At 35.9% G+C, this 15180-nt stretch overlaps 1 protein-coding gene across 5 annotated transcripts in view; it reads right to left on the reverse strand.

The window, feature by feature from the left end:
- BRWD1 (bromodomain and WD repeat domain containing 1) overlaps positions 1–15180 on the reverse strand; it is a 127837-nt gene that overhangs the window by 2606 nt on the left and 110051 nt on the right. For all 5 annotated transcript variants that reach the window (XM_024239366.3, XM_054542520.2, XM_054542521.2 and 2 more), the window contains 4 exons: positions 14600–14820; positions 12499–12666; positions 11043–11942; positions 8789–9706 (listed from right to left, as the gene is read on the reverse strand). In XM_024239366.3, the coding sequence (XP_024095134.3) occupies positions 8789–9706; positions 11043–11942; positions 12499–12666; positions 14600–14820 (2207 nt within the window). The remainder of the gene's footprint in view (positions 1–8788; positions 9707–11042; positions 11943–12498; positions 12667–14599; positions 14821–15180) is intronic.

The raw sequence follows: 15180 nt of genomic DNA on the forward strand, positions 1-15180 counted from the left end.
ATATTAGCATTTTACATAATTTGAATTACTAAATCTTAATTTCATTGTTCCAGTATTTTCTGACCTAGGTATGTGACACCCATGAGATTCGGATTAAAATTCTAAAAAATAACACATAGAGTTGCTTTAAGGAACCAAAAAGTGCAGAGTGCTATGAGAACACAGACTGGAAACCTAACCTAGCCTAAGGGATCAAGAAAGGCTTCCTTTAAGGAAGCTTTTAGACGAGAGATGAAAATCATGAAGGGATTTGCCAGACAAAAAGCACTTTGGAGAGTGAAGTCCTTCATGCAGACTAAGGCAAGTTTTTAGAGGGGGCTTGAAATCACACTGGAGCTGTGCACAGCCACATGATGCCAGACCTCCTACTCTGTGCTGACCAAACTTAGGAGGGCTCAGATATGTTTATTGTTACCAGTGTCTCAAAGCCACATATTCAAATTTCACAAACAAGTCTAATTAGTACTCTTCTACAACAGAAGTGATATTCCTTTTACGTATGTGAAGTTCACGGGCCCTTGAATTTTAGGTCTTTCTTGCAGCCATGAACAGTCAAACTAAAACTGCCTTCATGGTACACACCAATCTTGATGGCAGTTTGTTTTGTAGGACCCTGCCTGAAGTTTCCAGACACTTAGCATTCAAAAGGTCAGGCTGTAGATCACTGAAATAACTTCTGGAGGGCTCCACCACATTCTTTTTACTACTAAGTACTAGAAAATGAGAGCTCTTTTAGTCAAATACTATCAAGTAACACGATTATTCTGTAGCAATGAAACTACCAATGCCAACCTTCTGAACTTTTTCTTCTGTGAAGATGTTTGCCCTTCTGTCACTAAGCTGACTGAAGGGCAGATGAGTACAGGTAAAAACTGCTTCTGTGGACTGACATGTTCATACAGCTAGATTAATGAGGCAGGCCTCTGCCCTCACAGTGCAAGCACTTCAGATTTTTCCGTAAGTCTATGAAACTGATATCACACTTCTCTAAGATCAGTTAAGTGTTCTCCCCAGAATAGGTTAGGAAATACTTTATTCAAAGCAACCCCACCACATACACATCAGTTCCTTTTGCCAACTTATGTGATTCACATGCTTTTCTAGTGAAATTCTATTTCTAAGGGCACTATGTTTGTTCAGTGTTCAGTCTCCAGGCATTGTAAATGGCATTTTACCAGAGTAAGATGCTCATCACGGCATGACTCTCATGCAGCATGCCCTTACCTCCTTCAGCTGGGCTCTGTGGGAAGAGAAGTGGCTTAAAGTGCAGTGTGTTTACCACTTTCAAAGACACTTTTCTTGGGAATTTTAAAATTATGAACTAGTATCTCCAACAAGTCAACCCTATATCCAAAATGAATCTTTAACACATTAAATCAATGTTAGCAAATGCTAAAATATAAATATGCTACAAAGGGTAAACAGAAATTTTAAAATATGCAAAATTAAGGTGAAATTTGCACTTTATAGTAGGATGAGAATATACTGTTATCAACTAGCTGCACCATTTGCATTTGGAAGAAAAGAATAGATAACTGGTTCATTCCCAACAACCTATTCATCCAGTCGAATAGTAGATAAAATTCTATTTCAACTACAATTTGTAACAAAATGCTTTACATTGCAGAAATTCCATTTTGATGTGTGATCAAAGTACCTATACTGACAATTTAGGAACCTAGTAAATACTAATTCTAACACATTTTAATAAATGTTTGTCATCTGGAATAATGGAAAAGTTAAGATTCTGCAGAAAAAAAAAAACTAAAATCAGGTTTTTTAAAAATACTTTTTAAGGAAATTTGAACTTCAGTAACTATGCCCAAAGGAGGGAGAATTTGTGAATTACATTGTACTCTAACTTGATAAAGCTGAATCTCTTAAGTCTTAGACAATAAAACAGGAATTTCATAGAATAAGGATAAAAACAATCTGAGGAAGACAGAAAAGTGTGGAGAATTTTTTTAAATACATACTTTCAAGTCAGTGTTAATTTTATTACTGAAAACTCGGTAAATTATAAAGTGCTTTATTCTCAAGAAAACTACAAACAGTTTTAGAAATATATATAGGATATTTCAGGGTTAGAAGTCAAATTTGTGTGTTAGGCTGCAAGCTTAAGAACTCTGGATGTTGCTGCTCTAACAATACATTTGTGATGGTGCCATGTGATACTAAGAAGTCAGTAGAATCCCACCAGTCCTACTGTCTCAGATGATTCTTGTTTCAGTCATGTGTTCACAAAGTCATTGAGTGCTTGAGGACTGTTGTTTTCCTGGAAGTGATTCCCTATTTGGGTATGGCAAGAATACATCAGTAGTGTAAAATTGTACATCTGTAGTAGCACTCCATGATCATTTACCTGGATGACCACTTTAAATTATAACTCACAGATATGTGTGTATTCTAAGATGGTGTATGTGGTGAATAGAAACCTGCATACAAACATAACAGTTCTGACTCAACACAATCTCTAGTTTCTACATTTTAAGGATTAATCATATTCTAATTAGACTTTTTTAATTTTTAAGCTACCTTATTGATTCTGCACAATATTTCATCATACAAAAAAAATAAAAAAAATTTCCTAAATTCAAAGTAAACTGCACGATTACTACAGAAGCATTACAAAATTTTCATCGGCATTTTTAAAATTGGAGCATTTAAAACAGATTTGAGAATGAGAAAAGAATGTCTGACTCAAAATGAAAACATACTAGCCTCTTTCATAAACTCCTAGAATCTTGACATTATTGGTTGCTGTGGTTGGTGGATAAATCAAATCCACAAAGCAAGTAAACCCTCTAGGTGCAAGTTATAAGCTCCCTCAAGCAAGCCTTTTATCAGAAAAGACTTGAGATATTCTCTCCTCTGTCTGCCCTTCATTGATAAGCAATGAAATGACCCCAAAACTCAGAAAGCAAATAACATTTATCAATGATCTTCATCCCTCCCAAAGCAGAAGTTTCCAAAAACATCCCATAAACTGAAGTATCCCAATGGCTGTAGAATAAAATGGTTTTTGTAACTTGCTGTGTTTTTAAACAGTTCCGTTTTCTAGGGGGAGCTGGTAACACTGCAGTATGGCAGCATCAGGTCAAAAGACCATCAGAAATAATTCCATGAACTAGTTCACTAGCTTATTCATTTTTAGGGTTCACTTTACTCAATGATGGGCACCACACAACTCTGAATTTTTGTTTTTGTTCTGGAACTACAACTAATCTAGCTCATCACAATACAGTTTTCTCTCACCCCTAGAAAAACTCAGATTTGTGATGGCTATTGCAATTTTTAATAAAAATCTCATAAAAGACTTATTTTGAAATATGAATTCAGGGACCTTATACTTAACTGCTTAATTTGCTTTTTAGAAGCGATACCTTAAGAGCATTTCACACTAAATGTAGGCAGAATCAGAAGTAAATACTTGTTTTCAATCTACCCTATTACTGTACTACTGGAAAGAAACCAGGCCACAGACAATCCAGTGGCAAACCCCTTTTCCAGCAGTGCTCCTGACTCGCTTCAGTTCCCCTATCCAAGCTCATATGTAAAACTCACAGCCCTCGCACCCCTATATTCTGCCTGCATGAAGAGAAATTACCAGTGGAAAAGAGGTTGGGGAACCATTTGGGACAAGTCTGGAATTAACCAGCTAGAATGTATTTGGCTTGGAGTAGTATTTTGTTTTGTTTTTTAACCCTTTTGCTTGTTAAGATGAAAATGCTAAATTTATTATACCCCATTTAAGAACTGACAAAAAAAATCATCTAAATGAATAGATTAATTTAGAACATTAACGATCTTATGTGAAATGGAAAACTAAAGATCTGCTTGACAGGCTCCTGTAATTTTTTGATTGGGATTTTGTAGGTGAATATATAGTTGCAGTCCAAGGACTGATTCACATTTAGAAAATTAACTTGAATATATTAAAAATTAAAGATCCCTTTAACTTTTACCCACTGATCAAAAAAGGTAATTTTTAAAATGATTTACCTTGTAAAACAAAGGGGTAGAGCTGCTACAGTCCATCTAGGCTCTATATACTGGTCATCTCATTTCAGTTAGGTCAATTGGACTGCCTCTTCTCTTTGGCAGTCTAAAATCTCATTTAAGGGCTTTAATAAATGAAAAAACTTACCTTAAAACTGACATAACTAAAATATGACCAGAAAGTATACCATAGCATTGATAATTAAATTCAAACTCTTGGTCTTGCCATCCTTGAGAAACAGATGCATAGTCTAGTTATTTACATGTTGCCAAAGATAGAGCCTGCGGATTGGTAGAATCCAAATGATGTGACTCTCCCCTCCCTCCACCAAATCTAGAAAAGCAATTCTTCAGCAGACACCAATTTAAAGATATTTTTCTACCAATTTAACAATATATTAGGAACCAGCTTGGCAGATTATGAAAAAGGTAAAAATCTCTTACTTTTGAGAATCCCCATGTATCCTTAGGCAACATCTCTGTAATTTAACAGCCTTTAAAACTTAAAATCATAAGAAAAGACAACACAGCCCTTAGCATTACATACTTTACTTTTCAATCCTTACTATTCACAGTTTGAGCTAGGGATTAACATTTGCTAATCTAGTTGGACTCAATTTTTCCCACAATGCTCTATTTTCTCACCTAGTTTTGACAAATGTATTCCTTCTCTTCCCAAATAGTAGGATAAGAGACAGTCTCAAACTGTTAAGTTGCAAATTTCTTAGGGTTTCTGCTTTATTATTTCCTTGATATCCACAGCAGAAATTCAGAGGTATAACTTCAACATTGACAGGTGAAAAGTTCTACAATGACTTGTTGCACTCCATCACATTAAAATAATTGAACTACAATTTCCATACAACATAAGAAAACTACAGTATTTGGTGACAACTGCAAGATACCTGATAAATAAATATATCAACTTACTATTCATGAAAAGAATGGAGCTGGTTATTTCAGCTATAAAAGGGCAAAGCAAAAAGACCATTTTCTAGCCATTTAAAAGTTACTCAAAAAATTGATACAATGGAGTGGAAAGGAAAACAAAAAAGATGGTAAGCACCTTTAACAATGTTCTTGCGTTCTACTGATATACAAACCTCTGGGGTTTCAGTTGGCACAATCAAGTTCAACTTGTACTAACAGAAAATATCAAAATTCTTCCTATTTAGTTTTTAATATCAAACAGGGAGGTTAGTAAATTGTTGTCTGATTCTTCTACAAAAAAAGTCTAGAAGACAGAGGGAATGTAGTGTGCACCCCTTATTATTCTAAGTGATAATTTTTACTTACGAGGTCATAACGAGTGCAAAGGGCTTAGTGATGCATCTTATTCTTTACTTTTGGACAGTAACACCCTCAGATGGTATTTTTATTGGTTTGTTTTATATCCCCCTTTTCCATTTGCCCTTCTGTTTTGAAGTGCTTTTTCTTAAAACTTAAGTTCTTTGCCTCCATTTTCTTATAAACCCAATTTCCTCTTTAGGTGCAGCTCTACTATTTGAAAGGAACCTTTCTGTTGTAATTTACAAGCTGTAACTGCTATATCATTGTTTCCAAGAATGAATCAACTTAGAAATGATTTAATCAGATATTTGCCAGTTACAAAAAGGGAGGCTGACCTTAGGAATTATTTGAATATGGGATAAACTTTTCCTTTTATTCATAAGTTACTTCACATTGTAAGTATACCTTTTTAAATAAGGAGGACACGAAAAAAAGAAAGCTTTGTTAACACTCATCTATCTTGTGAATGTTTGGAATCATTTTTCCTTTATATGCTTGGTAAAGTGAGTCTTTCCAAGAAAGCAAAAATCAAATCTGAGTACTTCAAAGCCTTTAAAACCATAAATGAATAAAACCATAGGACTTTGGACATACACAACCAAAGTAGTTTTTGTTTTTCACATACACCATTAAGTTGAACTTCAAGTGCAGTGGAAAGGTACAGCACTTATTTCTGGATCAGTTCACATTCAAATTATAACCCTTTATCTTTTTCTCAAGAATACTACAAACTGACCCTAAACATTAAAGTACACCTGTGCATTAAATCCCTGGGCATTTTGCATCACGTAGAAAAAAAAAAAAAAGCCAAGCATGTTCTAGTGCTCAATGTAAACATTTTTAACTATTAATGATTTATTAATTTTCCTTAAAGGTACTTAGGAGTGTGTGTGTCACATATTCAAAGTTAACCTTAGGAATAGCACCATAACCAAAAAAACCCATAAAAATTATTTTCTCCATTATCTCTCAGTTTTATTTCATAACTTGAGAAGCTACCATTGTCGGCTATGCTTTTAAAGACATCAGGTCCATTCTTGCTTCTTCTGATGAAACCAAATCTAATTAAAAACCAAAATACCACTTCTGTATGCAAGGGTCTAACTATTTTGGACTGAAAGAAAAAATGGTAATTGGATGGCCAGTCAATGACCAATTAATGCAGTCCAAATAATGAGAATAGTTCTATTAATGAAGCCTGAACTGTCAAAATATTGTTTTACCAAAAGAATGTATGTACTTATGAATGTATTCCATATTTATGGATTTTTTTGGTACCTTTCTGCAAATGATGGTAAACATGGAGTTAAAACCTGAGAACAGATTATAAAAGAGAAAGTTAAGAAGAGTTTAAATAAATTAATGGATTTGACATCTATCGCCAGTTTTTAAAATTAGCAAAGTAAAAGGCATCCCATTAGTCTTTTCAGTCTTAGTCAAGGACAATTATCATGAATCAATCTGTTTACTATCTACTTAACACAAGCTCTGAGAAGAAAAGCATCATAGTTCTGAAATGGTGATAGCTCTCTAAGCCACAAATGAGAGGAGGTTTCCCACCTATCTCAGTTGATAATGTCCAAAAACATCCTTCCCCATGCATCAGAGTAGAAAGAAAATGTACCTTCTACTATGTCAAATGGAATAGATAACTACAAAATAGGAACACTTCAGAACATTCTCTAACATGAATACCAGTCTGATGCTTCGCCTTGTCTGCCACTTCAAAGATACACAGGAGAAAAGGTTTTGTCTGAAACCAAACACAATTAGGGCTAATAAATAATATTGTCTAATATTGATACCAGTCTGATGCTTCACCTTATCTGCCACTTCAAAGATACACAGGAGAAAAGGGTTAATTTTGTCTGAAATCAAACACAGTTAGGGCTAATAAATAACTTACAGGTGGGGTACTGTAACATATCCCTTACCCACTAAATATGTAAACCATTTGAATCAAGTCCATCTTCAGGCACAAACAAGTTAGGAATGGCCATCTACACTGGAGTAGCATAACCTATCAAGTATTTGGTTAGAAAATAAGTGTACTATTTGTGTGATAAAGTTTCACTTTAAATGGATTATAAAATTATTTTCCTATAAAACATGACAGTTTCTTCTATTTGGACTAGAAGTCACTAATAAAGATACATTTAGTTGCCCCAGCAAAGAATGCTTAGGATTGCACATGGAAGCAGTAAACTAAAACAAAGAGATGGAGAATGACATTTAGCTATTTTCCTATATAGGTAAGATTTGCAATTGTACTCTTAACAAAACTCACCTCTACAATTGGAATACAGATGGGGGAAACCTACATATTAACTTAAATACTCTTTTAGCCCTGTACACTCTATTAAAGAACACACTTCTAAATCTAAGGCACACAAATTCCTCTATTTCACAGAGTAAGATTATGGAAGAGCAAGATTTTGGTTAAATCCCCTACAATGGAAACTAGGAGATCTTGGACAGAAGACAGATTATATAGCATTTTGTTAGTGCACAATTTAAAAGAAAATGTTATGACTATGCTCTGGTCCTAGAGGTTTAAAACATGCACTCAAATCATTAAAAATAATTTACCAGCACTTTATAAATTCAAGTTTATAACATAAAAGTGACAACGTTTTCCTTAAAAAGAAAAAAACCCAACAGCACTTGGGAAGAAAATTAGAAACCATTTCAACGAAAATGACCAGATCTGGTATAATGCATTCTACTCAAGTAGCCAGGGAAAGAAAAAAAAAAAAGTGGTAGGTACCTCGCCTACTAATCATGGTTACACCTCCCATGATTATAGTGTCAGTATGCATGTATTTATGAAGAATCTGTAAACATAGGTTGTGAAATTGTTGTAACTACTATAGAACAGGGGTTAGAAACTACTGCCTCTTTGACAAATTCAGAAAATAACTGCATGACACTTGCTGCCATGAAAGTAATGCTCATTGGTTTTGATAACCAGGATGTCTAGTGTTTAACATATTTCAAACTCTTGCTATATGTAGTCAAATACTGTCAAAATAGATCTGCCCCCAAAATGAAGCATATTTTGGCACCTGTGCTGAATGCTGCTACAAAGACCAGCAAGTGCAAATAAAAATAACAGTCATGATTTAGTCACATTCATAACTTTTCATAGAAAAATATAAATATATTCCCTGAATTGTAAGACAAAAAAATAATTTTAACAGCCAGCTTTCACCATAAATTCCAGTCCATTTCCTCTTAAATGAACTGGCTTTCCCTCAAGGTCATAAGGTGCAACCATTGAAATCTAACACATTTTCTAAACTTCTGTCATCATCCCCATCATGGTATCTCACAGTCCTTCTACCCTGATTTCTCGTTTTTATTTTTGAACGTCGAAGAACTCTTTTAGATTTTGCATAGTCCAAATCCTCCCAGTCATTATCATCCACACTTAACCTAGGGCGTTTGCTTTGTCTTTGACGTCTCACAGTTTTAGATATGTTAGCTGTAAAAGTTTTACCTTTTCTAACTACTTTTGCTTTTCCTTTCGTTTTCCTCCTTTTGGTTTTTGTATTATCAGTACAGTCAATATCTGATTCAGTTACAGATCCCAAATCTGATGATTTGGAACTAGTATCAGGTCTAAACTTTGAATTCCCAGTTGTTTCAGAGATTTTCACATTTTCCAATTCAGGATGCGATCTCTTCCTTTTTACTTCCTTCTCTGCTGTTTCCTGTGAATCATGAATCACTTTTGTCTTACTAAAAGGAGCCTTTCCATAGGTCCTGAGTCTTCTGCCATTCCACCTGCGCAGCCCATAATTCAGTTCCACTTCAAAATTATTCTCTGCAGTAGCTTTTTGTGCCAAGGTTGACTCTGAAGAAAATGTCCTATCAGTCTCACTCCCTGGAATATGACTTTCTGAATCTTCTCCTGAAGATGTAACAGAGGAACTTTTTCTTTTAGAAGGTGCATCTATTTTGTGAATATTGGTATGCCTGTGCTTGTGTTCTGAATTCAACATATCTTCAGAGTCTGAGTCTCCATTTAGAGCCTGACTAAGCACTTTTGTACTACCTTCGGAGTCAGGATCAGGTGGCTTGCCTTCACAGGCATACTGTTCACTTGGTACTTCACAATGTACACTTCCTTCACAATCACTCAATTTCTTCTTAGCTGTAGTACAAGCAAGATGGAGAGGTTTTTTCCTTCCATTTTTGCTTCTAGTGTGCACATTTTCTAAACTGACATCTTCTACATCACTCATGAGCTTGATCTTATTGGCAGCCGTAGCTGCACATCTTCGAGTAATCCTCAGGAGACCTGTTCTGGCTTTTGATGATTTCTTAACCAACTGTAAACTACTGTCTGAGTCACTGGAACAGACCCTTTTCCTGGAAATATTTCTGCTTTGTCCATTGTCTTGTGATGTAGAATCTAAAAGTTAAAGAGCAGATTTCTATTAATCTTTTGTAAGTCTAAGGGAATTATATGTTCAATATTAAAAACAAGTTCAGAATTCGTATTAATTTGAAGGGGGTATCGCAGTGAATGGAATGGTACACACCTCTTAGTATAGTCATATGTTGCTCAACAGCAAGGATATGTTCTGAGAAATGCATCGTTAGGCTATTTCGTCTTAAGCAAACATCACAGAGTATGCTTACACAAACCTTACAGTACACCCTACTACACACCTTGGTTATAGCCTATTACTCCTAGGCTACAAACCTGTATGACATGCTACTGTTCTGAATGCTGCAGGCAGTTGTTACACAATGGTAAGTCTGTGTCTGTGTATCCAAACAGAAAAGCTAACGCACTGCACTAGGACTTGAGGACAGTTATGATTACTTCACTAAGCAATAGAAATTTTTAACCTTCATTATAATCTTATGAGACCACCACTGTTATGCAGCACATGACCGTACTTTAAAGCAGTAACTTTTTCATCCTCAGCACCATTCACAAATTCAACACATTCTCATCAATAACGCCCCATGATCTTGACACTATATTAACATGAATACAACTAAACTGTTTACCATAGCACTAGCATATGCAAAGTAATCACTTAACACCCAGCCTCTCTGAAACTCCCCGTAACTCCCCAAGCCCCAATCACAGAATTACTTTTCATCTTAGTTTTAGCTGTCTTCTGCTCTACGGTATTTTATCAATCCCCATGTACCAGGAGTACAATCTTAATTCAACAAGTTATTTCACCACTCTGTGCTCCAGTTATTACCTGTAAAATGAACAATAATGCTAGTACTTACTTCATAAAAGAAATGAAGACTAAACTGCTTATAATGGAAAGCATTTAGAAAAACTTCCTAATAGAAACAGCTCAGTAACTGTTTTATTTGCTATTACTAACATCTCTTTTAAATACTCCTACCCTTTTTGTCTACTACTTAAGCTATCAACACCACAGCTTATAAATGTGCCCCTCTCTGCTTTATTCAAGCCCATCTCTAATGTAATATATCCCCATCATCAATACAAGAAGTGAAATCTTCAATAGACATAGTTCTTAAGGCCAAGATTGCCTGTTAGGTGACTAAAACTATACTCAATAAAAAGTTATGCACGCACATAAGAATACAAAGGATGAACAGAAAAGGCTAACAGGATGCATGGGAGGGAGGGAAACAGCAAAGAGAAAGTTTCAAGGGAAACTTTTTCAGGGGGGAAAAAAATCAATGTGTGTAAGAGAAATAAAAGGATGGTGAGAGTAAATCAGTGAACAAAGATAAATGTTTTGAATTACCTTTCATAAAATTGTTTGGTTTTTCTATTTTGTCATCATCTGAATCTAAATCAGTTTCACAACCATGATCTGAGGAACACTGAGACATAGCAATAGGGTCACAGTTCAGATTTCCTGAAATTGGGTTCATTTCCATATTATGACATTTCCCATCTTCTCTATCTTGCTCTTCAGATTCAGAGTCTTCTGAGTCACTCAAAATCTTTGCTTTTTTAAAGAAACTCGCATTCTTGTGAAATGTATTGTATTTCCTACCACCAGATCTTCCTGGTTCAGAATCTGCTTCCTCTGAGATGCTCTCTGCCTTAAGTTTCTGCACAGACGTTGATGGGCCAGCAGTTCTGTTACATGCATGATCTGAATCATGACTTTTAGAGTCTTCTGAGGAAGACTCTATTTTAAGAAATTTTGTTTTTGAAGGTGCTGGAGTATGGGACTTGTAACCATTAGCATGCCAATTTTTCCGGGCTACCCGCAAATCACTTTCTGACTCTGAATCTCTGTTTTCAGATTCATCAACATTACTCTGGGCAGCGTGAGAACGGGACACTGGTAATTGTTGTTTTTCATCTTTTAGCTCCTCTTCTTCAATTTCTGACTTTAAGCTCTGTTCATCTTCAGAATTATGTAATAACTTTTTTCTAGCTACAGCAGAAGCATTGCGGTGAGGCAGCTTCCGACCAGAACAGACACTTTCAGAGCTAGAATTCTCTTCTACATCACTCATTAGCTTTATTTTATTGGCAGCCACAGCAGCACACTTCCGTAAGACTTTTCGGTTATTTCCAGCTCTGGCTTTTAGAATTTCACCAGTCTCCAATGAATTGTTATCAGAATCACTTAAATAGATTCTCTTTCGAGTGGCTTTTCTGCCACATCCATTTTCTAATGAAACAGGACCTAGAAATAAGGTTAACAATAAGATTAAAAAGATTTTCCTTATTTCAACATTTTTAAATGACTATTATTTTAATGATTTTCTTCACTTTTTTGGGGGGCGGGGAGGAGACGGAGTTTCGCTCTTGTTACCCAGGCTGGTGTGCAATGGTGCAATTTTGGCTCACTGCAACCTCTGCCTCCTGGGTGCAAGCGATTCTCCTGCCTCAGCCTCCCGAGTAGCTGGGATTACAAGCACCAGTCACCATGCCTGGCTAATTTTTTGTATTTTTAGTAGAGACAAGGCTTTGCCATGGTGGCCAGGCTGGTCTCGAAACTCCTGACCTCAGGTGATCCGCCCACCTCAGCCTCCCAAAGTGCTGGGATTACAGGCGTGAGCCACTGCACCCAGCCTTTTCTTCACTTTTTAATGCCAAAATTCATTTCCTTCCTAAATCTAAGAAACCTAAAGGACATTAACTTAATCTTATGTAGATGCATTAAATCAAGAATCTATTCAATTTATAACTTTTGGATTCTTTTGATATACATTCCATAAAAGTACTACTGAGTCTCTTACCAGTTTTTCTTTGAGCAGCTCTAGTTCTGGTTACCCTGAGATTGCTGCTTCTGGATAGCCCACTGCGTGAGGAGGATTCACGAGCTCTGGAACTCTCTTTGCTTTCCTCAGAACTACTGGAAGCTGATGATGACAAAGAGGTAGCTAAAGAATCTTCCATTTCACTTTCTAGGAAAAATAAAGTGTAAATAGTTACATATATTCTCCTGTCTTTACACACATAAGCAAGCAGTTCATAACATTACTCTGAACATTACGTAACATTACTACAAAAGCAGATTCCTGAAATGCTTAGAATGTGTTTTTTAAAAACCATTCCCAAAAAAAGCTGATGAAATTTGGAGTATTAAAAGGTACATAATCAGCATTCCAAATAAAGTTTTTAATTCTATTTCTAAAAATAACAGATTAATCCTAGTGTCGATTTACAAAATATAGTGTATGTATTTTATAAACAGACTTCCAATTAAAAATTTAATTAGCTGCAGGCCAGGCACGGTGACTCACTCCAGTAATCCTAGCATTTTGGGAGGCCGAGGTGGGTGGATCACTTGAGGCCAGGAGTTCAAAACTAGCCTGGCCAAATAGTGAAACCCCATCTCTACTGAAAATACAAAATCAGCCAGGCATGGTGGCAGGAGCCTGAAATCCCAGCTACTGGGGAGGCTGAGGCAGAAGAATCACTTGAACCCGGGAGGGGAAGGTAGCAGTGAGCCAAGATCGTGCCACTGCACTCCAGCCTGGGCGACAGAAAGAGACTCTGTCTCAAAAATAAATTAATTAATTAAATTAATTGGCTCCATATCTACTTCCTTCTGTGATACCAGACAGGTATTTCATATAAAAAAGACACCATCATTTCAATTCCAGCATTTCAGAAGACATAGTTTGCATTTCTCACCATCCTTTTACCCCTTCCTAACAGCACAGTAAGGTCATTTCTGTAAGCTACACCAGAGAGAGAGAGGGAAGAAAAGAAAACTGGCTGTGATACAAAAATACTAGACACCAAGTTGTGGTTCATCCTTTGAACTTGTTCTGCTGTTTGTCCACCTCAGCTACTCCTGTCAACTCTACCATCCATCACCTTGACTCCCTGTTTCCAGGCTCTTCCCCTCCCCCTCTGCACATCACTGCCAAACTTAATCTTCCTGAAACATAATGTGATTCTATCACTCAATAAGGAACCCAGTTCCGTAATCCAAACTGTTCTGCAAGGCTTGAAAGTTGCTAAACTTTGACTGTACTCTACCTGTTTGATCCCATTGTTTGTAACATTCCCCAAAACGGTCTTTTCATATGCACAAAATGCATCCTTCTTTCCTTCAGTGCGTTTTCTCATAGTTGCTACTAGGCTGTAATGTGTCCACTTATCACTAGTGCCATTTTCAATTACTCCAGCATACTCTGATTGGACATTCCATGCTATGAATGTATCCCTTAAAACACTGTACAGTTCTAATGTGACACACATGAACTTGCTTGTCTTTCTCCACATTTTATCACAGTCCACTTCCATTCCAAGCTTTTATCTGTATGCATGTTTTTCAATGCTGTCAATACTATTTATTGAAATACTAGGTAATAGAAGATATGTATAAATGATTCAATTATAATAGTAAATAGTATGCTATCGTCATAATTCAGCAAAACCACTCAGAGCAATACAGAAGTAGATACACACCACAGCCTCATTTGTACAACGTTAACAAAGTTAGCATCAGCTAGTTATGCTACCAGATGGCAACAACATGAACAGTTTCGAATTTACTAGGTCATCAGCTTTGAACTTACATGATTATCAGTACTTCTTAATTTTTAAATTAAAAAGATACAAAAACTTCAAATGCTGCACACCAAGTGTGAAGAATCTATGTATCACGTAATTGAAAATTCAATATAAATGTACCATTCACAAAGCACGGCACTTATGGAATATAATCAAATTGTTCCATGTTTATTACGTTTATCTCTTCCATTAAACCGTAAGTTCTTTCAGTGTCAAGCCACATCTTTATATTTTCCTCTAAACCTCTAGTAACGGCCAGTGTTACACACTTGGGTGCTCAGCAACGAAATAACATAATATTTCACTTCTCACCAGATAATGTAGAACCATTTGTTACAGGTCTATTTCTTCTCCTCCTTTCTGATGATTCTGCTGAATCTGAAGAGTCACCAGAAGTAACACCTGAAGAGACACCAGCACTTGTCTTGTGGGTTCCAAGATAAGCTGTCCTACTTGAGGTAGACTGGGTAGGAGAACCTACCAGCTCAGGAATTATTTTTGTCTGAGATTTTAACCTCTTCTGCTTGAGGTTTCTGGCCAAACATATGAACAAAGGAAACAGTATTTAACAAAATACAAAGATAACTGGTTCACAGAGAATGACTAAATAGAAGTATATCATATTTCTTAAACTGAGAGTAATTTTATGATCAAAACATTAAAATATTCACTATTAACATTTTATTCTGGCACTGATTAGTAGTAGTATTTCCTAACTCTAAATTTAACACACTGTTATTCGAATTTGGAGTAATGAATCAATGTTCCAAGTAAGAGTTACAGAAAATTATTTGAATACCTTACATTCTTTGGATTAAATGCTAAGAGGAACCAACATTTACGTAATATAGGCATTCATTCATACTACCAATGTAAGCCTCAACAGGACCCAA

This window comes from Pongo abelii, chromosome 22 (assembly GCF_028885655.2).
Source record: "Pongo abelii isolate AG06213 chromosome 22, NHGRI_mPonAbe1-v2.0_pri, whole genome shotgun sequence".
Classification (NCBI taxonomy): Eukaryota; Metazoa; Chordata; class Mammalia; order Primates; family Hominidae; genus Pongo; species Pongo abelii.